This window comes from Callospermophilus lateralis, chromosome 8 (assembly GCF_048772815.1).
Source record: "Callospermophilus lateralis isolate mCalLat2 chromosome 8, mCalLat2.hap1, whole genome shotgun sequence".
Taxonomy (NCBI): Eukaryota; Metazoa; Chordata; class Mammalia; order Rodentia; family Sciuridae; genus Callospermophilus; species Callospermophilus lateralis.
The window spans coordinates 121,059,695-121,080,541 of NC_135312.1; the positions used below are offsets into that span (position 1 = coordinate 121,059,695).

General features: G+C 42.3%; 1 protein-coding gene across 2 annotated transcripts in view; it reads right to left on the minus strand.

The window, feature by feature from the left end:
• Positions 1-20,125, minus strand: part of Gab1 (GRB2 associated binding protein 1) — a 115,067-nt gene extending 94,942 nt beyond the window's left edge. For both annotated transcript variants that reach the window (XM_076864507.2, XM_076864506.2), the window contains exon 1: positions 19,187-20,125. In XM_076864507.2, the coding sequence (XP_076720622.1) occupies positions 19,187-19,258 (72 nt within the window). In that variant the 5' untranslated portion in view covers positions 19,259-20,125. The remainder of the gene's footprint in view (positions 1-19,186) is intronic.
• Between the last annotated feature and the right edge of the window lie 722 nt (positions 20,126-20,847).

Sequence of the window (20,847 nt, forward strand, 5' to 3'; positions counted from 1 at the left end):
AAAGCTTATTATACACCAACACCACTGACATATAAATATATGTGGCTCATTAAAATATCTATTAAAAATGTTGGGCTTGGTTTACTGTGCCAGTCTTTTCCTAGGTTCTAGTTTATAAAAAGTAATGTTAAAAAATAGTAATGATCAAGTCTGTCATTTTCTGTTATTTGTAACTTAAAAATGTCTTATGAACTGCCTTTGAACAAAGAAAGGAAAAAATAAAGCCCTAAAAGGGTGAGGGGACCCTCTTTTGTCAATTCTATTAAATGCACATTTAATATATTATTTCACAACCTTTGATAGGCAGGCGAGAGTTGGAAAAGGTATAATAAACATTACAGGCTGTATCATTTCATCCCAAGGAGTAGACTTGAGGCAGGGTTACAAACTGATGCTAACTATGGAAGCTACCACACTATGGTATAGATTCAAATGCCACCCATGATACTATCATCCTACCCACCCTTCACCACAAAGGTAAACAGGAAAAAAAAAAAAAAATCAATGGGAATAGTTTTTCAAGAAGCTGGTGACTGGCACTCCCCTAACCCGACTTCCAAAATGAGAATCAAAGGATCAAGCATTTGCTACTGGCCTTATAACCTTTAAAACCCTGTAGATACAAAATGACTGAGAGCCTTCCTTTCAACTAACTCCTCCCCTATCTAGTTTTAGAACCTAAAATTGTGGTTTTGGCAGCTATCTGCCAATGACAAGTCCAAAAATTATCTCTGGACAGATAAAGATCCCAGGCCACAAAACTAGCAATGTTTATGATGTGAGCCTCCACTAGGAAGAAGTACTGCTGTATCCTGTCTGCACCCTGTCTGTCCTGGTCCATGGACCAAGCAAGGTTCCCATGATAGGCCTGCAGAGGAGGTTTCCCAGCTGGACTCCCAGAAAGAGCTTGGGGGACTCCTTCCCCAGAAAGGGTGTTTGATTCAAGCAGTATAGATCATAGAGGTATATATTTGTATATTCTATGTAGAGAAATTTCCTTTATATACATTTTAAGTAAATATCTTAAAATATATTTTATATATTTAAAAAATATATACAAAGGAGGCAAAAAGACCCCAAATCTCTGCAAAATTAAAAAAGAAAATTAATTAAAAAAAAAAAAACCAACAAGGTTGTTTTATTGTAAGACTTAAGGGAAATATCCTAACTAGAGTTATAGGAAATATCCTAACTAGCATCTTCTAATACTTCTCCTGAGGTCTCAGTCCTGGATCAGGAGTTCACTGAAGGAGATCCTGACCCTAAGGAAACCCTGAAGCTCTGGGCAGCCTTTCCCAACTGCAGGTCACTCAGCCTAGTGCCAAGATGCATTTCAAAAACCCACATGGAGCCATCTGGATCTTTCTGCTATGCTGTAATATTTTCTTATAAACCTGGGACAACAATAACCAAAAAAAAAAAAAAAAAAAAACTCTTCCAAGAAGAAAAGGTATAATAAACATTACAGGCTCAAATCCCTCCACTCCTATCAGAAATTCCCACTGCTTTTTTGGCAGGCAGCCAAAAAGCTGAGCTTAGCTGGCAAACATTCAAATACAGTTATTCAAAATATGTTAATGAGGCTAACGTGGGGGCTGGTACCACGGTGACCCCACCCTCCCTTTCTTCGTGTGAACTGAACCTGTGCAGGTTAAAACAGGCGTGCCAAACACTTGCTGAGTGAGATTACTGACTGCTGGCTGAACAACTGCCAATTTAAAATAAGCATTTAGGAGAATGGCTTCGCTCAAATGTATGTAGCATTTAAAAATGGACCCAGGTTTTCATTTCGATGTTCAAATCACTCCCACGCATATATTCATTCCTCTATTGGTGTAAAAACAAGCATTAATGATTTACAGTCTTTGAAAGTGTTCTGAAGATTCCAAGGCCCTTATCAAGTACTGTGCTCTATTCTAAAATAATTTCCCAGTGAAATATTTTTCATTCCACAAAACTGAAGAGATGGGAAATAGCAGTTACACACCGCACAGTTAAAGATAACAGAAATCAAAAGCAGAACTCACTTATTTTATCAGTCACTACACAGATTCAATAACATCTATTTAGCCCAAGTATCAAGGATGTCTTTTGTGGACAAAGGAAATCAGAGTGAGGGGTTGCTCATCTTTGGCTTGTACATATTCTAAAAATCTCAGTATATCCCTCACAAAAATCCTACGATCTCAAAATTTTCACTCCCCTCTCCCTGCCTTTCCCAAAAAAGCAGTTGCTCGGTTCTTTTTCCACACAGACATTCCACACATAGTCTGAATTTCAGAACCCAGGCCATGAAGTGTCATTTGCAGCCTAACAGAAAGCACTGATTCCAAAAACATCAACACCTCCCAGGCCCTACATTAGTCCCCCCAATCACCAGAGCCTGTGCAAGAAATCAGGATCTAGCATCTTGAATCTAAAAAATTAAAGGGGAGTTGGAAGGAAGGTATAAACGGATTACACACTTACCCACGGTGACTCATTCTCATATGCTCAAGATTAAACAGAGCACTGAATCAAGGACCAGGAAAGAATTTTTCCTCGGGCAGAAAGGGGTGTGGGATTTCCAAATGTACACTCAAGTAAGATCATCTGTGTGGATCAGGTGAGCAAATCCCACATAATTAACTTCCTACTACTGCCAGGGAGCAGACCTGGGTGAGGTGCATGCCATCCTGACCGGCTGGAGGAAAGCCCCTTCCCTTCTGACGGTGCCACTTTCGGGGACTGTACCCAGCAAGAGAGGGCTGCACCACTGTGACCATCCTCAACAGGGCTGAAAAATGGTTAAGATGGTCAATTTCATTTATGCGGTTGCTTTCTTGTTTTTGCTATTAAACCACAATTGAAAAGAAAAAATAAAAGAGAAAGGCAAATTGGGAGGAATTTATGATATTGCCACTGCTCTGAGGTGTACCTAAAAACGCTCCTGCAAACTGGGCAAGGATTTGGCTCAGAATCACAGCAACCCTGTGGGAGATGAGGGGATAGCTCTGGCTGGGCACTGGAGCTGCTGCGTCCTTCTGGAACCAACTGGTCTTGGGGACTCGAGGATTCCCTAGGGTTACATCCCCTACAGGCCTCATTTTTCTCATTAAGATTAGAAAATATACTATAATTTTTCCTCTCTTTTTTTAAAAGAAAATTTTTTTCTTTTTTAAGTTGTAGATGGGCACATTTATTTACGTGGTGCTAAGGATCGAACCCAGTGTCTGAAGCATGTGAGACAAGTGCTCTACCACTGAGCCACAACCCCAGCCCTTTTTTCTCCTATTAATACTGCAAGAAAAACTGGCCTTTAATTTCCTTGAGTCATTTTCTTCTCCCTTAAGAGTTTCAAGAAACATCTCACAGTTAAGAACATTTATTCTGCTTTGGAAATAACAGGGTTTCAAAACACAAGCAATTCAATGTAAAAACAAACAGGAATGTTTGCAAGATCAGAATTTAGTTGAAGTATGAAAAATATTTCAATAACTGTGTTTCAGTTTCCCTTAGTAAGAGCAAGAGTTTCTCAATAAAGAACTAATTTTCCAAATGAGAGCAAAAAACACCTCTGCTAAAAAAAAAAAAAATGTGAAAGAGAACCTATGAGTTGCTTAAAAAATCTATGGAATAAGTAGATAGATATTAAAGATTTAAGTATATTGGAAATATTAAAAACTGGGGCCTGAAACAATTAAATCAAGGCCCAATACACTATGAAATATAAATCAATCTATGTACATTTGCTATTCAGAAATAAGTAAATATTAGAATACTATAAGATTAAATATGTATATTACAGTTCAATGATAAACTTAATATAGAAACTATACTGAATTACTAAAGAAACACTCCCCTTTAGTAACTTGGAAAGGGTAATAAATCTGCTTACCTATTATTTAATAACCCTTTTTTATATGTTAAACCCAGACAAGAAAACTTCCCCTGACAATTTACAAGCAGTCTTGTTTCAGTGTTGCAGCTGGATGATGATTTAATGGTACGCTTCTCCTTAAGAGTCCTTAAACTTGTTTTTAACAAATACCAATATTCACTGGTAATATCAATCACTAAGCTGAACAATATATGGATTAGAACAGATTCCAGGAAAAAAAAATCTGAAAAAAAAAATTTAAGAATATCACAAGGCTCATAAGAAAGAGATCTACCAAGTGTAAGTTTAAAATACACAAGAGAGCAAGGGAGAAAGGTCACCTGGAGAAAAAAGACCTTGTTCTGCGCTCAGTCCTCAATCCCTTGTGCAGGTCCAAGCCACCGACGCCACCTCTTCTCGGTCACCAGGGTAAATGGCAGAGGCCAGCTGTGGATCTACACCAGCGCACAGCGACAACCCTTCTATTCTCTTCAGGAGCAAAGTGATCTACTAACCAAACTAACCTGGACTGTCAGAGCAATGGGAGGGTGTGGCGGACACTTCATGTAATGACAATAATGATCCTCAACACTGACAAAGCAGATATGAAGAGTCTATAAGATCTGTGGGCAGATGGGCAGGGTACCTAAGCGGCCGGAGTGTTCTTGAGCAAATAAATGAGGAATAAGTAAGGGAGCCTGAAGGGCAACAAGAGGAAGTGGGGAGGACCAGCAAGCCAGTCAACCTGGTTCCCCAGCGGCAAAGTGTCCTAAGTAGGAGCCAGGCGTCCAGCAGGGGTTTTAAGGAAAAGAGAACATTTCAACGCAGAGATGGTTGGAGTAAGGAGAGATCTATAATTAAGAGAGGCTAACACCACCCATCATTTTGTAATGAACTCCTATTTTTTTTTTTTTTTTGGTCAAGATCTCTCTGCAATAATAAAGTTTCCCTAAAGAAATACTATATCTAAAAAAAAGAGAGAGCGAGAAGCAGGGGTCAGAGAGAGAACACATGTGCGGGAGCACTCTCCAGAAACATAATGAATATAATGAGAAATAAATTCCATTATTTTATTCCTCTGCCAGGACTAAATAACCAGTCCCAACTGGTCTATTTCTTGACTGATTTTTCTAAAATAGAGTCTTGTCCATCTGTTTGTCTGTCTCTCTTGCTCTCTTTCTCTAGCGTGGACTTTAGATTAAACACACATACACAATCACTGAGAGTTGAAAAACAAGAGAACTTAACTTCTTTAGTTAAGGAGAACCACTATGGTATTCCTCTACCAATCAACCACATCTCAAAACTAACCAAAAATCAGAACAAGCCAGGAAGTTACTCTGGGAAAGGATATCTGGATTTTGAACTATTCCAGGAAATCTGGACTCTTAATAACATGTTTTCAGATCCAATAACCAGAATAACCAGAACTTCTGGTGGAGAACTAATCCTCCTTCATCTCTCCTCTTCATCTTTAAGTCAGTCACAAGCTCTTGGTTCAGAATGCACCTTCTTTTTTAAATGGATACCTATTTAATACCTTCTTGGATTTCATCATGTCTTTTGAGTGTCTCGGTGATGCTTGGGTACTTTCTCAAAGTCCAACCTTTCTAAAAACTGTTCCTTTTGTCATCCTCTTTGGGGGACAGTTTGATGTTAATCATTGCCAGGAAAAGTTAATAGCCTGCCAACCTTTCTCAAGCATTATGGTATATTCCCCTCCTCTCACAGAAGAGAGGGCAAAGTTAACTTTCTGAATTTTGATTCTTGCTTTTTCATTCCACTCTTTATAAATATTTACTTCTTCTGAATTTTCTTTTCTCTGTTTTTCCCTGTAAGGGCAACTCAGGATTTCCCCCAGTGTAATCTGAGGACCACCCTCATCAGAATCAGTGAGGGATTCATACTAGAAAATGCAGGTTCCTGAACCCCTACCTAGACTTGCTAAATCATCCCATGTGGAAGAAAACAAAAGTGAAGAAGCAGCTTCACTTTAAACGTGACCCTGCTGATGTTCTACACACTCAAGTTCGAGGACCACTTCCCTAAACCCTTGACTTTTCCCAAACTGAAACACAAGGACTCTCCCAAGCTGTAAATAAGTTTTCCGATCATCAGACAGGAGAGGCACAGTGGCGCTTCTCTCTTCACCTTCTTTTGAAATACAGATGGAAGAGGCAAGAAAGCTTGGAGAGTAGAAGATGAACCAAATGTGAGACATCAGCATAAATACAGCCTCGTCAGCCTGGCTCTGTGGCTACTGCCAATTATAGTAGCCAGACTGGCAAGAGGACTTGATTACATGTAATTTATAAAAAGTAAACAAGCTGGGCGGCTTATGAACAATGAATGGTGATATTCCAGCCAAGAGGTAATAAAAAGCATGAATAAATGACTCAGCAGCCCCCCTTCCCCAGCACCAGACAACAATAGCTAGGGGAGCAAGGGCAAAGGGAGGATTGTGGTAATGATGAGAAGAGCAGCAGATCTTTGGAGAGAGAGCCTATTGCATACCCTCTTCACAACCTCTGGTGTTCAAAAGCTCAGCCATCCCCACGACTTAAAATTCCTAAAGTCAGAAAAATAAATGTTTGATTCCAGAGCAACAAGACAGTCCTTGATCTGGATCATGGTTTTTAGTGGAAACACTGGAAAATCAACTAATTAGATACACGAATGCTCTGCCTATGGGTTTCTTGACTGTGATATTTTGGACCCGACAGTTCTTTGCTGTGGGGCTGTCCTGTGCAACACAGGATGTTCAGTAGTATCCTTCATTCAGCATCCCACGGTACCCCAAAGCATTCCTTCCTCCAGCTGGGACAACCAAAAACATCTCCAGACATGTCCAAGCATCCCTTAGAAGAGACAGAAATCACCTCCTGCCCCTACCAAAGGCCACTGCTCTGCAGAGAAACACAGTGGACATACTGGTAGCACAGCTCATCGAACATATTTTTGACATCATAAAACTCTCATGATTTTTGGTCATATATATATATATATATATCTCCTTCTTAAGTATATCACTCTATTTCTATGGACTAAACTACAAAATCTTCAAATTACTTTAGTGAGCTATCTAGACCATGGCAGAAGTAACACAGAACAAAATAACTGAGTGGTCTCCTTCCCTTTCCTAGCCCCAGTCGATCAGTTGACGTACACTCATCATCTCCAAAGTACTTCTGTCCACTTAGCAGAGCCAATAGCCTCATCAGTCGGAAAAGACACAAAGCCAGGACCCATGGTACTTAAAGGGAAGCACAAAAATGTGTTTTAATATTAATTTCTCTTAAAATGGTAATTAAAAATTAGCATAATAATAAATAATGTAAAACAGGTCCAGTTCAGAATCCACTTATTGTTATATGAGCACAGCTGTAAAATAAAATTTTTAATTTTTCTAATGGAGGAAGAAGGGCCCAAGAAAGCAAAAGTGGGCTGGGGATGTGGCTCAAGCAGCAGAGCGCTCGCCTGGCATGCGTGCGGCCCCGGTTTGATCCTCAGCACCACATACAAAGATGTTGTGTCCGCCGAAAACTAAAAAAATAAATAAATATTAAAATTCTCTCTCTCTCTCTCTCTCTCTCTCTCTTTCTCTCTCTCCTCTCTCTCTCTAAAAAGAAAAAAAAAAGAAAGAAAGAAAGCAAAAGTACCTGGGAATCACAAAAGTCATAATAAGGCCCCACCAGCTAAGGAGAAATGAGCAAGTAAATAACAAATATAATCAAGTGGCAAGGTGCTCTGCTGCAGAGCATCACAGGAGGAGAGAACAGACCCTCCATTATATTCTGTGATAATGGTGGTGGAATCCCAGGGAGGCCCCAGAGGGAGGAGAAAAAGCAGATTCTTAGAGGACCACGGATTCCTAGAACAGACAAGAGCATTTGCAAAGGTCTGGCGTAATAGATCTTGGGGCCACTTTAGACTGAGAGTTCAGCATTTGCAGAGGCCTGGAGTGACAGATCTTGGGGCCACTCTAGACTGAGAGTTCAGCATTTGCAGAGGCCTGGAGTGACAGATCTTGGGGCCACTCTAGACTGCTGAAGTGCAGTCTGAGCAGAGAAGGTGGTAACTGACACTCCAGGATGGTGCTGATGCTGGTGAAGCCAAGAGAAGAGGCTCAGGCATTCCCAAAAGCAAAGGAATGCAGCAGAAAGGCTTCAAACTGGGAAATGGCATTATCAGATTTATCCTCCTAGCTGCCTCAATGAAGAGAGAGTTTGCAGGGTCCCAAGAATGGATGCAGACCCATGGCTATTCCAGCAGTCTGGAAGAAAAGCAATGGTAGTTTAGGCAGTAAATGGGCCAACAGTCAAAAGACACTGGGGATGTAATACGGACAAAGGTTTGGTCAGAGGTGTGCAGTGACAGGAAACCTGCCAACTCAAGTCACCAAAGTATGGTGGTGCTTCATTGAGAGGGAACAGCAAGAGGACCTGGTCAGGGGAGCGGATGAAAAGACCTTCTGTGGGCAAGCTGAGTCTCTGTCAGGCATCTAAGCAATTAGATCCATAGATCTGGAATGAGAAATGAGCTGAGAGAATTCAGATTATCAGCATATAATTCAGGGGCATTTCATGGGGCACTAAAATACACGATGAACCTTAAAGGTCAGAATGCATGAAAGGTTATGATAATGTTTCTAAGTTCGCAAGAATTATTATAGAAACTGAGAGCCCTGGGATTTATCAAATTCTCTAAGGAATTCACAATCTCTTAATGGATGAAGAGCCAGATGGGAGAAGACAGGGACTGATCAGCGCTAGAACTGGAACCCTCAGAAACTCCAATGCTTAAGGAAACCAAACCAGCTGGTGTAAGGAAGCAAGAGTAAGGCACCAGATTTGCGAAGAGGAGTTGATCATCTCCATCAATGTCCTCAAGAGCGCCACGAAAAATAAGAATCAAACATGTCCACAAGATTTGGCAACAAGGAGATCACTAGGGGAAGTTAATGGGAAATACTCAGATAAGAGTGATGGGAAAAGGACCCAGGCTGTATTCTATTATGAAATGAGTGGCAGGTGAGGAAAAGAGACAGCCACACTCATAAAAACTAGGAAAGGGAGAAATGGAATTGAGCTAGGGATATAGCTCAGTTGGTAGAGTGCTTGCCTTGCATGCACAAGGCCCTGGGTTCAATCCCCAGCACCAAAAAAAGAAGAAGAAAGAAAGAAAGAAAAGAAATGGAAATTGGATCTCACTCCAGACCCATCTTTGAAAATGAAATCCATCCTTTAAGGTTTGATGAAATGTCCTTGTGGAATTCTTCTATAGCTTGTCATAATACAATTTACAGAATGAGCATATCCCATGTTCCCTGAGAGCATAAACACTCCTTAAGGTGAGGCAGTGTCCTCCTGGTCCTCTTTTTTTTTTTTTTTTTTTTTTTAATTCTTCCCAGGGCCTTGTTCACAGTGGGCACTCACTCAGTGACTAAAAGGACTTGCCCTGAGAGGTGAGAGATCTGACTCTGACCAAGCAGCAGGTTAAGTCGAATGACCTTCGACAAATCAATTAGTTTCCCTGAGGCTAATTTTCATTCCCTGTAAAAGAAGGAGGCTGGACTCTTCTGGACAAGTAGAGAGAGAGATGTGTGCAACTGGGAAAAGGGGATATTTAATAAAGCTATTGTTTTTCTAATGCAAATCATAGAAAGCTAGACTGGATGAAAAGCCAAAGAGCACTCCAACAACATAGGAGAGGAGGAGAATGGATTAGAAAAGATTGAAGAACACTGGACAAGGTGACTTACAACTTTTGGCTCAACATTCTACAATGATTTGGTCATGCTGCTTGAAAGACTGTGTAATGTGCCACACTGTATACTTTAGGCAAAGTACAAATGCCATTTCTGTCCTTTGGAAAGTATATCCTGTTAAGAACACCAAAGAATGACAAATGAAGTCGTAATTTTGGGGTAAACAGTTCGTGTGTTTAGACCTTCTACTGTGTACACTGTGGGTCATTTTGAAAATCATCTAGAAACATATTAGGCTTGCTTTTCCTGTTCGAAACCTTGCACACTGATAAATTTGACTCCCAACTATTTGATTGCTTATGGAAAAAGAAAAGAATAATAGTGTTCAACAGTACCAGTTTAGTTGTGTGCCTTTTCTTTAGAGACAAATGACCTAAATACCTAGTGAAAATGACTTTGAAGACCTTGGTTTTATGTAACAGCATCACTAACGAAACCAATTACCTGGCCAAATATTTTACATTCTTACTAGGGCAGTGTTTCCTTCTACCTTTTCTCAACACTTCAAACATTCAAATATGAAACTGTCAGGGAGAATTTTGCAAAGTACAAATACTCCTACATAACGTTGGGTCAATTATAACTTTGCCAGAGGGTAGGGGCTTCAAATAATACCTCCCTCACTGAATGAGGCCAGCGTTCCTCACCAAGCTCTACCTAACACCACTGGAATTCAAAACATGGAAGGTAGCATTTTTACCAAGTGTTTCTCTTCAAAAGTCAAAAATTAAAGCACTTCTCTAGAATAATCAAGAGGTCATCCCTTGAGCCAGAAATGCTTTAATTCTGGCCACCACAACTTTGGCCAAGATACTTATGGGAATGTGCTATGGATCAGAGCTGAGAAATCACACCAGGCGTTTAATTCTTTAATCAGGTAGTCATCTCAGGGAGGAGTTCTGCCAGTCAGAAAGTGGCCTAACCACATTTCCCAATACAGTAGTAACTAAAAACTGCATTTCAGGAGAGAAAAACAACCTACATGCTAAGTGGAATATCATCATTCCTAATCTTCATTACCACACAACAGTGACACAAATAAAACCAAGAGGGCAGGGAACAGTGGGACGGAATGCTTCGTTTTTCTCTCATTTGAAAAAATTAGCAGATACAATTCCATAGCAAACCAATGCATTAAACACAACAATAAAAACTACAACAAAAACAGGCTGGGTTTTCAATGTTCTCTTGATGTTACCACCTGCACAGAAAAACAGGCCTCCTGACTAAAATTACATTTCCCTGCTTATTTTATGCATAACAGCTAAATATTTCTATGTAATGATGATAAACTAAATCTAACCAGGCATCGTGAAAGTAAATTACAAAAGCTGGCACTGTGTGACATCAATTTGCTCTTTAGACCATGGGAAGACCTACTCTCATTTTTCTCTTAAAATGCAAAATGGGATTGCGATAGGTTTTATTCCATGGGTAGTGTTCTTAAAGAAAAGTGTACAAAACTATTTTTAAAAAATTCAAACTACACGAAAAGCAAAATAAAATAAATAAAAAGGGGAAAGGAAAAACAATGAACGGGATAGCTAAAGCAAAGCTTGGTATTTTTCTTCCTTAAAAAAAAAAATAAAAGACCCAAGATTTTTTTAAATTGAAAAGAAATGTTTGGACTTTCAGTATATTGTTTTTAATTCATATAACAATGCAGCCATTTGTTTTTTGGGTTTTTTTTTTTTTCCCCCCTTTTAGGACATTGTTTTTTTTAAGAACACAACTTAGGAAATTACTTTAGGCCAAGTATGAAGTCAAAGAAAAAAGCTGGGAGAAAGAAAAAAAAAAAAAACTCTTGGTAAATTTGGCATTCTTTCTAGTACATAAAAATGAAAGAAAACTCAGTTTGGAAATATGATGAACATTTCTGAAACATACACAAAGAAGTAAGGAAAGAACAATTAAATGGAAAAAAAAATAAGAAAACTCACATTTGAAGTTCTGCTCCTTTACAACTTACACCTTCTGCATATGGCAGCTCTGTAAAAACAGCCACATGGAAAATTTTTGCTCCAGATAATACTGCAGGACAGGGTTTGGCAGCTACAACTTGTAATCAGAATGCTTCAAGAGCTAATGTAACAGAGATAACAACAAAATATGCCTTACGGTGCAGTCTTAACTCCTTTCTATAAAGCAGGCTGTAAGAGGGTCAAAAGCCTATTACGTTATACACTTTCTATGCACTTGGCAATGAGAACTTTTCAAATGGAGAGATTTTTGCTCTGGATAAACTAAAGAATTGTTTAAAACATAAGACTCTTCCAGTGAAGGCACTGTTGTATATTTAAGGTGCTCACACATACAAGTCGGAATGGGCAAAAACTTCCAGTTCCTAAAATGATTTTTGCCAGCAATTCTATAGGCCCAAATTGCCACCTACAATTCAGTAAGCCTCCTGCAGCCATCAGGTTGGCAGTGGAAGAGGCTACTTATTTAATACATGTGGAAATCCACAGTACAATGAGCCACTTTTCCCCAGAGTAATCTAAAGAAGAATGCTAATTTTATTTGTACTGTGGTCCAAGAGGAGAGAATAATGACACTTGTGACTTGATACGTTTTTTTCCCGTCCTCAGTCCATAGACGGACTGAGATAAAAGGAGTCCCAGAAATGTTGTGACTTCAATCCAAGTTCAAATGGCAAATTCAGATGGAGCTCTAACTTGGTGGAAATTAGCCACCATGTTAATGTGAGGAATGTGTAATGAGAGAAAGCCCTCCATCAACAGTCAGAAGGGGTTTAATGGGATCCAATGGCATTATTCTCTTCCCTCCAACACAGCCTGGCACTCACAGCTGGGCTAAGATGGCTTCCAAAGTCCAAAATAAGACACTAGCCCAAGGCAGCGCAGGCCCTCCTGCTGGAACTCAGAAGCAAATGAATCAAAGGCTCTTTTATTCTTCCTCCCACCAGAACATGCTCCCTCTCTGTTGTAAACTAAATGCTTGCCAGAATGAATTATTTCACTTAAAACAGACATAAAGAAATCTTAAATAACACATGTCCCTTGGAATCTTAATAAGTCTAGGTGACCAAATAGGTGGCTCTGTTTGTTTCTAGGCTGATGCAGAAAATGCACTTGTGGGTTAGGGGTCCACCAAGAGCATTAGGTCAGGCAGAAACAAAAGCTTTTCAAAGTTGAGTTCCAGCAGACAGTCCAAACTCCATGCATGGAACTGAAGGATTCAGAGCACTTCTCTTCACTAGGATGCCCTCTTCCTTTAAAACCAGCCTTCACTCATGATTTTGCTTTTGCTCTAGGTAGCACCTCAGTTCTTCCAAGAACAGAATTTGTGAAGTCTTCTCCTGCCAGCTCTCTTCTCACTCTGAACTCTTAGGCAATTATAATCCCTATGCCTCATTTGGCAATTAATCATATCATATATGGCCCCATAACGTATCTCTTGTAAAATGATTTAAATGTTCATGTCTTTACAGCTTGTCTTCACAAATAGATTAGAAACTCCTTAAGGGCAGGGAGTAATCCTGTCCCTTCACTGCATTCCACACAGGGCACATTACAAAAGCTCCAGAAATACCTGTTTATTTATTCAGTCAACAGATACTTGTTGAACTTCTATTCTGAGCCAATCACCACTCTGGGTGTAGACAGACAGGGAGATAGTACCCAGCACAGGAGCAGAGTAGCCAAAGGCCCTGTGTTCTGGGCATTTACATTCTGCTCAAATGCTGGAGACGATCTGCAAAGAATTCTGCTTCAGCAATTTCTAATACACTCAGCTAAGCTATTTAAGATGAACAAAAACTGAGATTTTTACCCCAAAATACAGCCTATGGAGCACCAACCTGTCTTAGACAAGGAGATGTCTAAAAAGAAGAATGCTCCCCTGGAAAAATTTAGGCTGTTAGATCTATTGCTCTTCCCCAAAATGTACAAGAAAGGAGACTGAGAATGGAACAGTTAATGATCACATAGGTGAGAAGTGGTAAGGTCAAGGAGAATCTAGTTCTGACACATGATCTGAGTTTCCTTCCACAGCAGAAAAATGTGCCTCCTAAAGCATCAGTAGTTGCCTCAAATTACTTTTAAATTTTTTTAATATATTTTTTAGTTGTAGGTGAACACAATACCTTTATTTTATTTTTATATGGTGCTGAGGATCGAACCCAGTGCCTCAAGTGTGCTAGTCAAGTGCTCTCCCACTGAGGTATAACCCCAGCCCCTCAAATTACTTTTTAAAACAAAATTCTTCTAAAGGAAAGTAGCAGTCCACCTACTTCAATGTCCCTTCTGTCCACCAGTCTCTATTAAAAAAATCAGGAGTGCTGACACCTAATGAATGTTTTGAATCTATTACCTCTTAAGCTTTCTCATTTTGTAAGTTATCAAGACCTGATCTACATATTTTTATGTTGCCTTTAAAATATGAAATTTTACTTTGTTCCTTACATACCGTCTTAGTATGGCAAAATGCACCAAAATAACCAATTCAGATGACAACCAGATTTAGTATGGCAAAATGCACCAAAATAACCAATTCAGATGACAACCAAGGATAATTCTTGCCACATAATTATATTTTATTAAAAAATAATCTTTAGAAAAAAATAATTTTAAAAAGCCAGCAGAATTCTAAAACTACACTCCAAACTGATATACCTTCCACATGGTAATTTTGAATTCCCAAAAGACAACCACCGAATTTAAGGATTCAGCAAGTTTTAGATTTAGAGTTTTCTACTTTTCATTAAGCCTAGGCACAACAAAAGAATTAACTATCATTAACTATTATAAAGGCTTAATGTAATTGCTAGTTGAAGATCTTTGTTAATGGAAATAGTCCTGCCACACTTGAAAAGGTAAAAAGAAAACATTAGGAATTTGAATTAAATGTCTACCAACATGAAGATAGCAAGAAAAAAATTTCCTTCCACACTGTTATGCTCCTTTAATCACTGTAAGCAAAAGCTTCAGAATCTGTTGGTTGCTGCTGGCAATCAAAAATAAATAAATAAATGAGTTTTTTGTTTTGTTTTGTTTTGTTTTGAAAAAAACAAGGACAGGAGGAGCTTCCAGACATTTCAGTCCTCTTTGTTGTAGTGACACTGTTGAGTAGGGACCTCATGTTTAGCACAGGTCCTCGGCTGTCCTTGCACCAAGGAGATAGATGCTGAGCTTCCACCTGCCAAACATCCCCTCCTCCATGTCAGATGTCAGGTGCCCACCCAGTGGGAGAGGCTATTTCTGTTTCTAGGCCCATTTCCAGAACCAAGGCTGTGTTCTCCAAGTCCAGACAAGAACTCTCCTATTAATTGACAGCTGCAAAGCAGACAGAGCTCCAGCTGGGTACAGATTACCTACCCAAGAACTGGTTGAGCCCTGGCTCCCAGGCTAGCTGTCAGCTAACAGGACACCTTGCTGCAGCCTCAGAAGCAGGTTCTCCTGCTGAGACTGCACACCTGCCCAAGGCTGATAGCCAGGCCTTGGGCCATAGAGGAGCCCCAGCTTGGAGTCCAGGCTGGAGGTGGGCCACAGGGAAACTCCTCCCACAGAGCCATGGTGGTAGCCAGCTGGCTTGAAGCAATCCTTTGTTTACAGCCTTACATTTTATTTCAGCTAAATTTCAGCTCCTAATGAAAATTCAACATTACTTTTTTTCCAACAGCTCTTTAAAAACCTGAATACTTACAACAGTTATTATTTTTTTTATTTTATAAAGAACCAGAAGAGGGGAGTTCAAAGGTTGCCAACAGAAAGAAATGACAAATATTTAAACATATGAAAATGCTATTTATGCTGATTTGATCATTATATACTGCATACATGCATCAAATTATCACCCTGAACCCCATAAATAACGTATGGTTATTATGTGTCAGTTACAAAACTTTAAATCAAAATTAAAAACAAAAACTAAGTACTACTGTTGAGTGCAGACTACCAGTTTACTTATCTGTAACCCTACTGTGTATAATTCCACTCAGGCCCTGAACCAAGTAAAAAAGCAGCTGTTTAATGTATAACACAGGATGCAGATAGCAACAAGGGAGTAACAAAAGAAAACAGGAAAAAAGCATGGAAAATTTCACCTGCATTTTAAGCAAACTTTAAAAACTTCACAGAGAAATACATATAAGAGGTTCTTGGTTGTTTGCAAATACAGAAAAAATAAAGAGAAGATGGGGGAGAGGCAGATGTGCTCAAGTCTTTCTTACTTTCTTTTAATCTTATGTCACTTTCACTCTCTTTAGGAAATCCAAGAAAGCTTTCCACATAAGATGAGCAAGCTACTATGTGAAGAAAATAGTGCTCCTGGAGGTGACAGAAAGGGCAGACCAAACATGGAGTTGCAAATGGAATTCACTGGGGGCCATAATTTGAGATGGCTTTAAAGATAAGCCTAAAACAATTTTTTTTGTTATTCATAAGCTTTAAATGATCATCTTAATCAGTGTTTGGACTACCTTATAAATATTGTAAACAGTGAAACAACTGTCAAAGTCCCACGGGCAACATATTTCCCAGCAGAATCATAATGCTCAAACTCCCTAAAGTCTCATTGAATAATTACAGTACCATGCATCCAAGATAGCTTTTCACAGTGAATCAGCTCATTAGAAACCACTATCAATGGCTTCGACTGTAGCGCAACAACAAAGCACTTGTCCAGCATGTGGGTTTGATCACCAGCACCCCAGAAATAAAAGTAAAAAAATTAAAACCATTATCCAGCAACATTTTGCCTATTGGGTAGCCTACAAAGTTTCTTTTTATCCAGAAAATAAAGATTCGACATAAAAAGAAATCAAGCACAGGAAACGCAGGTATATCTGTCTCTATCTTTAATGGTCAATGCTGCTTTAGCAAAAACTACCAGAACTGGATCCCAAAATCAAAACATCAATAATTTGAGAATATCGAACTCTTCTGTACAACCAACCTGACAGATAAAATTTAAGGTAAGACTTGTTTAAGTTACAATTACACTCCATGTCATCCTCCTAGCCCTTAACTCCTGATAGCCATCTCCCCCACTGTCTTCCTGGACCACCTTCCTGGACACCTATTTCTCTAATGAGTAATGACAACAGAAGTGTCCCACCAAGTAAGATATCCCTGGTTATCCCAGCTGTTAGGCATATTCCTCCCATGCTGAAACACAATGTAGGTATCGATCAAGTATTTCCACAGTTTCAGCTGGGCATGATGGCACATGCCACCCAATCCCAGTGGCTCAGGAGGCTGAGACAGGAGGATAATAAGTTCAAAGCCAGCCTCAGCAATTTAGCACTACCCTGAGTAATTTATCGAGACCCTGTCTCGAAATAAAAAATAAAAATGGACTAGGGATGTGATTCAGTGGTCAAGCGCCCCCAGGGTTCAATCCCTGGAACAACAACAACAACAAAAGTATATTTTCACTATTTCAGACTATACTGAGCTTGTTCCTTGAAACATTGATAAAATTATCCACACTGTTCAACTTGGACACACAGAAAACACTATGCACTCATGGTTAACTTTATCACACATGCTTATCTTGTGGCAAAGACTCTTAAAGCTTCTTGAAGGCAAATGCTGGGTCATGTGTTTCCTTAGCACTGTGCATCTGATCCACACCTCTTCCCTGCATTCTCAACTTCTATTCTTAGGTTCGTAGCAAGTTATAATCTCAAAGGACCTTTAAGTTGACCTAGTCAGAGCTCCTCATTTGAAATGAACTAGATGAGACTCATTGACCTTTTATAACCCAATCAGGCAGATCTGGGTTCAAATCCCACGTCTGGCATGTTTGGGTTATTGAACCTGTTTTCTCTGCTGTAAAACGTATAAAAAGCCTACCTCAGAAAACTGCTGTAATCATATTATATATGTACACACACATACACCACATATATATGTATATATTTAGAGACTTTCCTTTTTTTTTGGCTCTCTTTAAGACAATCTTTTTCCTGGTTAATATTACATTAAACTGCATGCCTAAGAGGCAGGGATTTTTTTTCCTATTGTATTTTGTAAACTTATGGTTGGTGCCTCAAGTGCCTTTTGGATGAGCCATAAACCATGTGAAAGAATGCATTAAATATCTATTATCACTATCTAGTTCAGCAAATGTGTTATTTAGTTGCCCCAAGGACCCAACTGTGCCTTCTCAACAAGTATCTCTATCTCCCTGGCCGCTCCCCTCTCACACATACATTGTCTTTAAAACTAAGAGCTGGACAAACAACTGCTCACTCAAAATTTTAAAGTTAGCATCTTTACCAGGATACTCAGACAAACTGATAGAGAGAGAATCTGGAAGTATCCAACCATTCTCTGGAGAGCTTCATGATGTGCAATGGAGTTCCTCAATGAAATTACTTGTCTGTAACAAATTCTGGCAGAAAATAAACCAAAAACTCACTGCTGAGTTGTCAGTAAAGTTAAATATTGCACTTCACTCTATTTTATGCAAGCAAACAGTGACTAATAAGATTAACCTTAGAGCTCAGTATTGGGTGTAGATATCCTTCAATAGAAACAGGTTCCATTAGTACAGGTAATGAACTTATATTTAAGGGAGTAAAATCTTGCTTCTGGAAGTGCATTTTACTAGAAAAATATTTGCTGCAGATGCCAGGGCAAAAGTGTCAGTTTTCCCCTTTTCAAGGAGAACCACAAAAGAACTGATGGCAGGGGCAAATAAGGTCCCAGGCTCCTGAAGAGGGCTCAGATCCCCATTTACGTGAGGTTGGTTCTTTCAAGGAATATTTTTCCTAACAACTAAAACGGTTTAACACATAATCAACATCTTGTATCAATTACACAAATACCATTTAAGCCATTCTGGTGCCCTGGGAAAGAATCACAATACACAGAAATCCCTGCTGGCTACAGCTGTCCCCTCCTGTGAGGCTTAACAAGGCGTCCAAAGCTCCCAAAAACCAGCCACTAGGCTCCCCCCAGCGCTCTCCTCTTGCATCAAACCGGCAGGGCTCACGGGCCAAACTCCACTGTCCCTGAATTCAAAACCGCGAAAATGCAAACGTTAGGACGCCTAATACCTTTTCTTTTTTTTTTCCTTGTGCGCGCATTTGAGATGCTTGCCTCGACTGTCCATTTTTCAGGGCCATCGCGCGCTTCCCTCTAACCCACCCGGAGGGGCTGGAGTGAGGGAGTGCGGACCGAAGGGAAGACGGGTTAGTTTTAAAATCTCAGTGGCTTACCTAGTGCGGGAAATGTAGTACCCATCAGTACCATCATAATTAGATGCAGATATAAAGAAAAAGGCTCATCTCCCCATCACACCCCACCCCTGCTAAAAGGAATAACAAAAATATGCAGATATGTGAGCTGAAGATCTGGGCCCTCCCCTGGGGCTATGGGGCTGGAGGAGCAGGCCATCTGGAATCTGGATAAAGAAAGTTGCCCGGCCAAGTGGACGCCAGGGCGTGAGTGAACAGCAGCGGGTGCAGAGCCTGCCTGGAATGGGGCCGTGGGCAAAGAGACCGGGATGCGAAGAAACCCCAGCAGCCAGCGAGCGGGCCGGGGAGGGGAGTGGGCGCCGAGGCCGCGGAGCGTGGCCGGAGCTCTACTTACATAACGCTTTAACTTTTTCTCCGGGGGAGACTTGCGGAGCCACCCGGAGCAGACCACTTCGCCGCCGCTCATGGTGCGCGCTTGTCGGGCTCTGAGCCGGCAGCTGGGGGTCGGTGGGCGCGCTCCCGATACAGCAGGCGCCTGCAGAGCGCGCAGCCAACAGGACCTCGCTCTCTCCTCGACGGGGCGGCGGGGCTCCACGGAGCGCTGGCTCGGCGCGTTCGAGCCTCCCCTCCGCAGGTCCGCCGACGTGAGCAGAAAGCGAGCGGGGCCGAGCTGGGCGGAGGACTGGCCGACCTTCCTTCAGTGCTCCCGCTTTGCCGCCAGGCGCGCCGTCCCGCCCGCAGCCTCGGCAGCGCTGGTGTTCCGTGGGACTCTGCCCCGACACGGAGCGGGAGCCTCAGTCCCCTGCGCTCCGCCCCCTAGAGACAGGACCTCCCCAGAGCGCTTTCCAAAGCAGACACAACGCTACACACACACACACACACACACACACACACACACACACACACAACGCCCTGTGCGGTGCCCACTCCGGTTCGCCCGCTCTCGGTTTCGGTGCGCCGGGCGCGATCCTCGCCTTCCCTCTCCTCCGGGGAGGGTGGGTCGCTTCTCCGCGGCGCCTGGGCAGCCGAGAGGAAAAGAGAAGCCGTGAAGCTCCTCGGGGCAGGGGACGCAGGGCAGGTCCCGGGCTACCGAGGGAGCCACCGAATGGGCGGCGAAGCGCGAGGCGTCGCGGGGAGCTGCAGAGGTCCCGGGTCTGGCGGGAGGGTGGGTCCGCGCTCACGGCCGCCGAGGAGGGCGGGGAGCCGCGGAGGAACGAGGCGCTGGGCGGCTCTGCTCCTGGGAGGAATCCCACTGTCCCGTCCCCTCGCGCTCCTCCCCGCGCCTCCCCCACCCCGGGGCGCGCGGCTGGTTCTGAACGGCGCGGCCCGGGGTCCCACTCCCGCCACCTCCCGGGCTCCCGGCCTCTCTTCCTCCCTTTCCCCCTCCCTTCCCCACGTTCGTGCCCGGCTCTGGTTTCTGCCCAGACTTTCTCTGAAACTCCGCCGGAGCGCTTCCAGCCAAAACAACAAGGGCCGAGGGAGGAGGGGACGGACGGAGGGAGGGAGGGAGCGGCGAGGGAGGGCGCGGAGTCCCAGAGGCACTCTGGGATCTGTAGTCCGGGACGCGGGAGCAGGGTCCTCGGCCGCCCGCGGCCCCCGGCCGGCCCCGGAGCGCTCCCGGGAAGACTGCCGAGGCCTCGGGAGGACAGCCGGCGGGGCTCGGGAGCCGGGAGAAGCGAGGGACGTTGGCGCGCGCAGACCGGGTTTGCCATCTTGGCTCTGCCCGGGTGTCAGTTCAGAGTTTGTTCTGGGCACCGGATCGGGAGTTTTGAGCGTTTTCTCCACTTGACAGCCTGAAAGGGGAAACGGCCGAGTGGGACACGGCGATCCCGCAGGCCCCCACCACGCGAGACTGAAAGGCTGCGACCTGGAGGACCAGGCATCGCGCCATGGCGACCAGACTAGAGAGGACAGAGGGGGACACTAGGGCGGCCGCGGGCTGGTCCCGGAGCAGTCCTGCCAGAGTGGTGGGAGCGCTTAGTGGGGTCGAAGGACTTCAGTGGGTCTGTGGGACACGCTAAGGTCTCGCACTCCCTTTGTTTGTTGCCTGTTTTT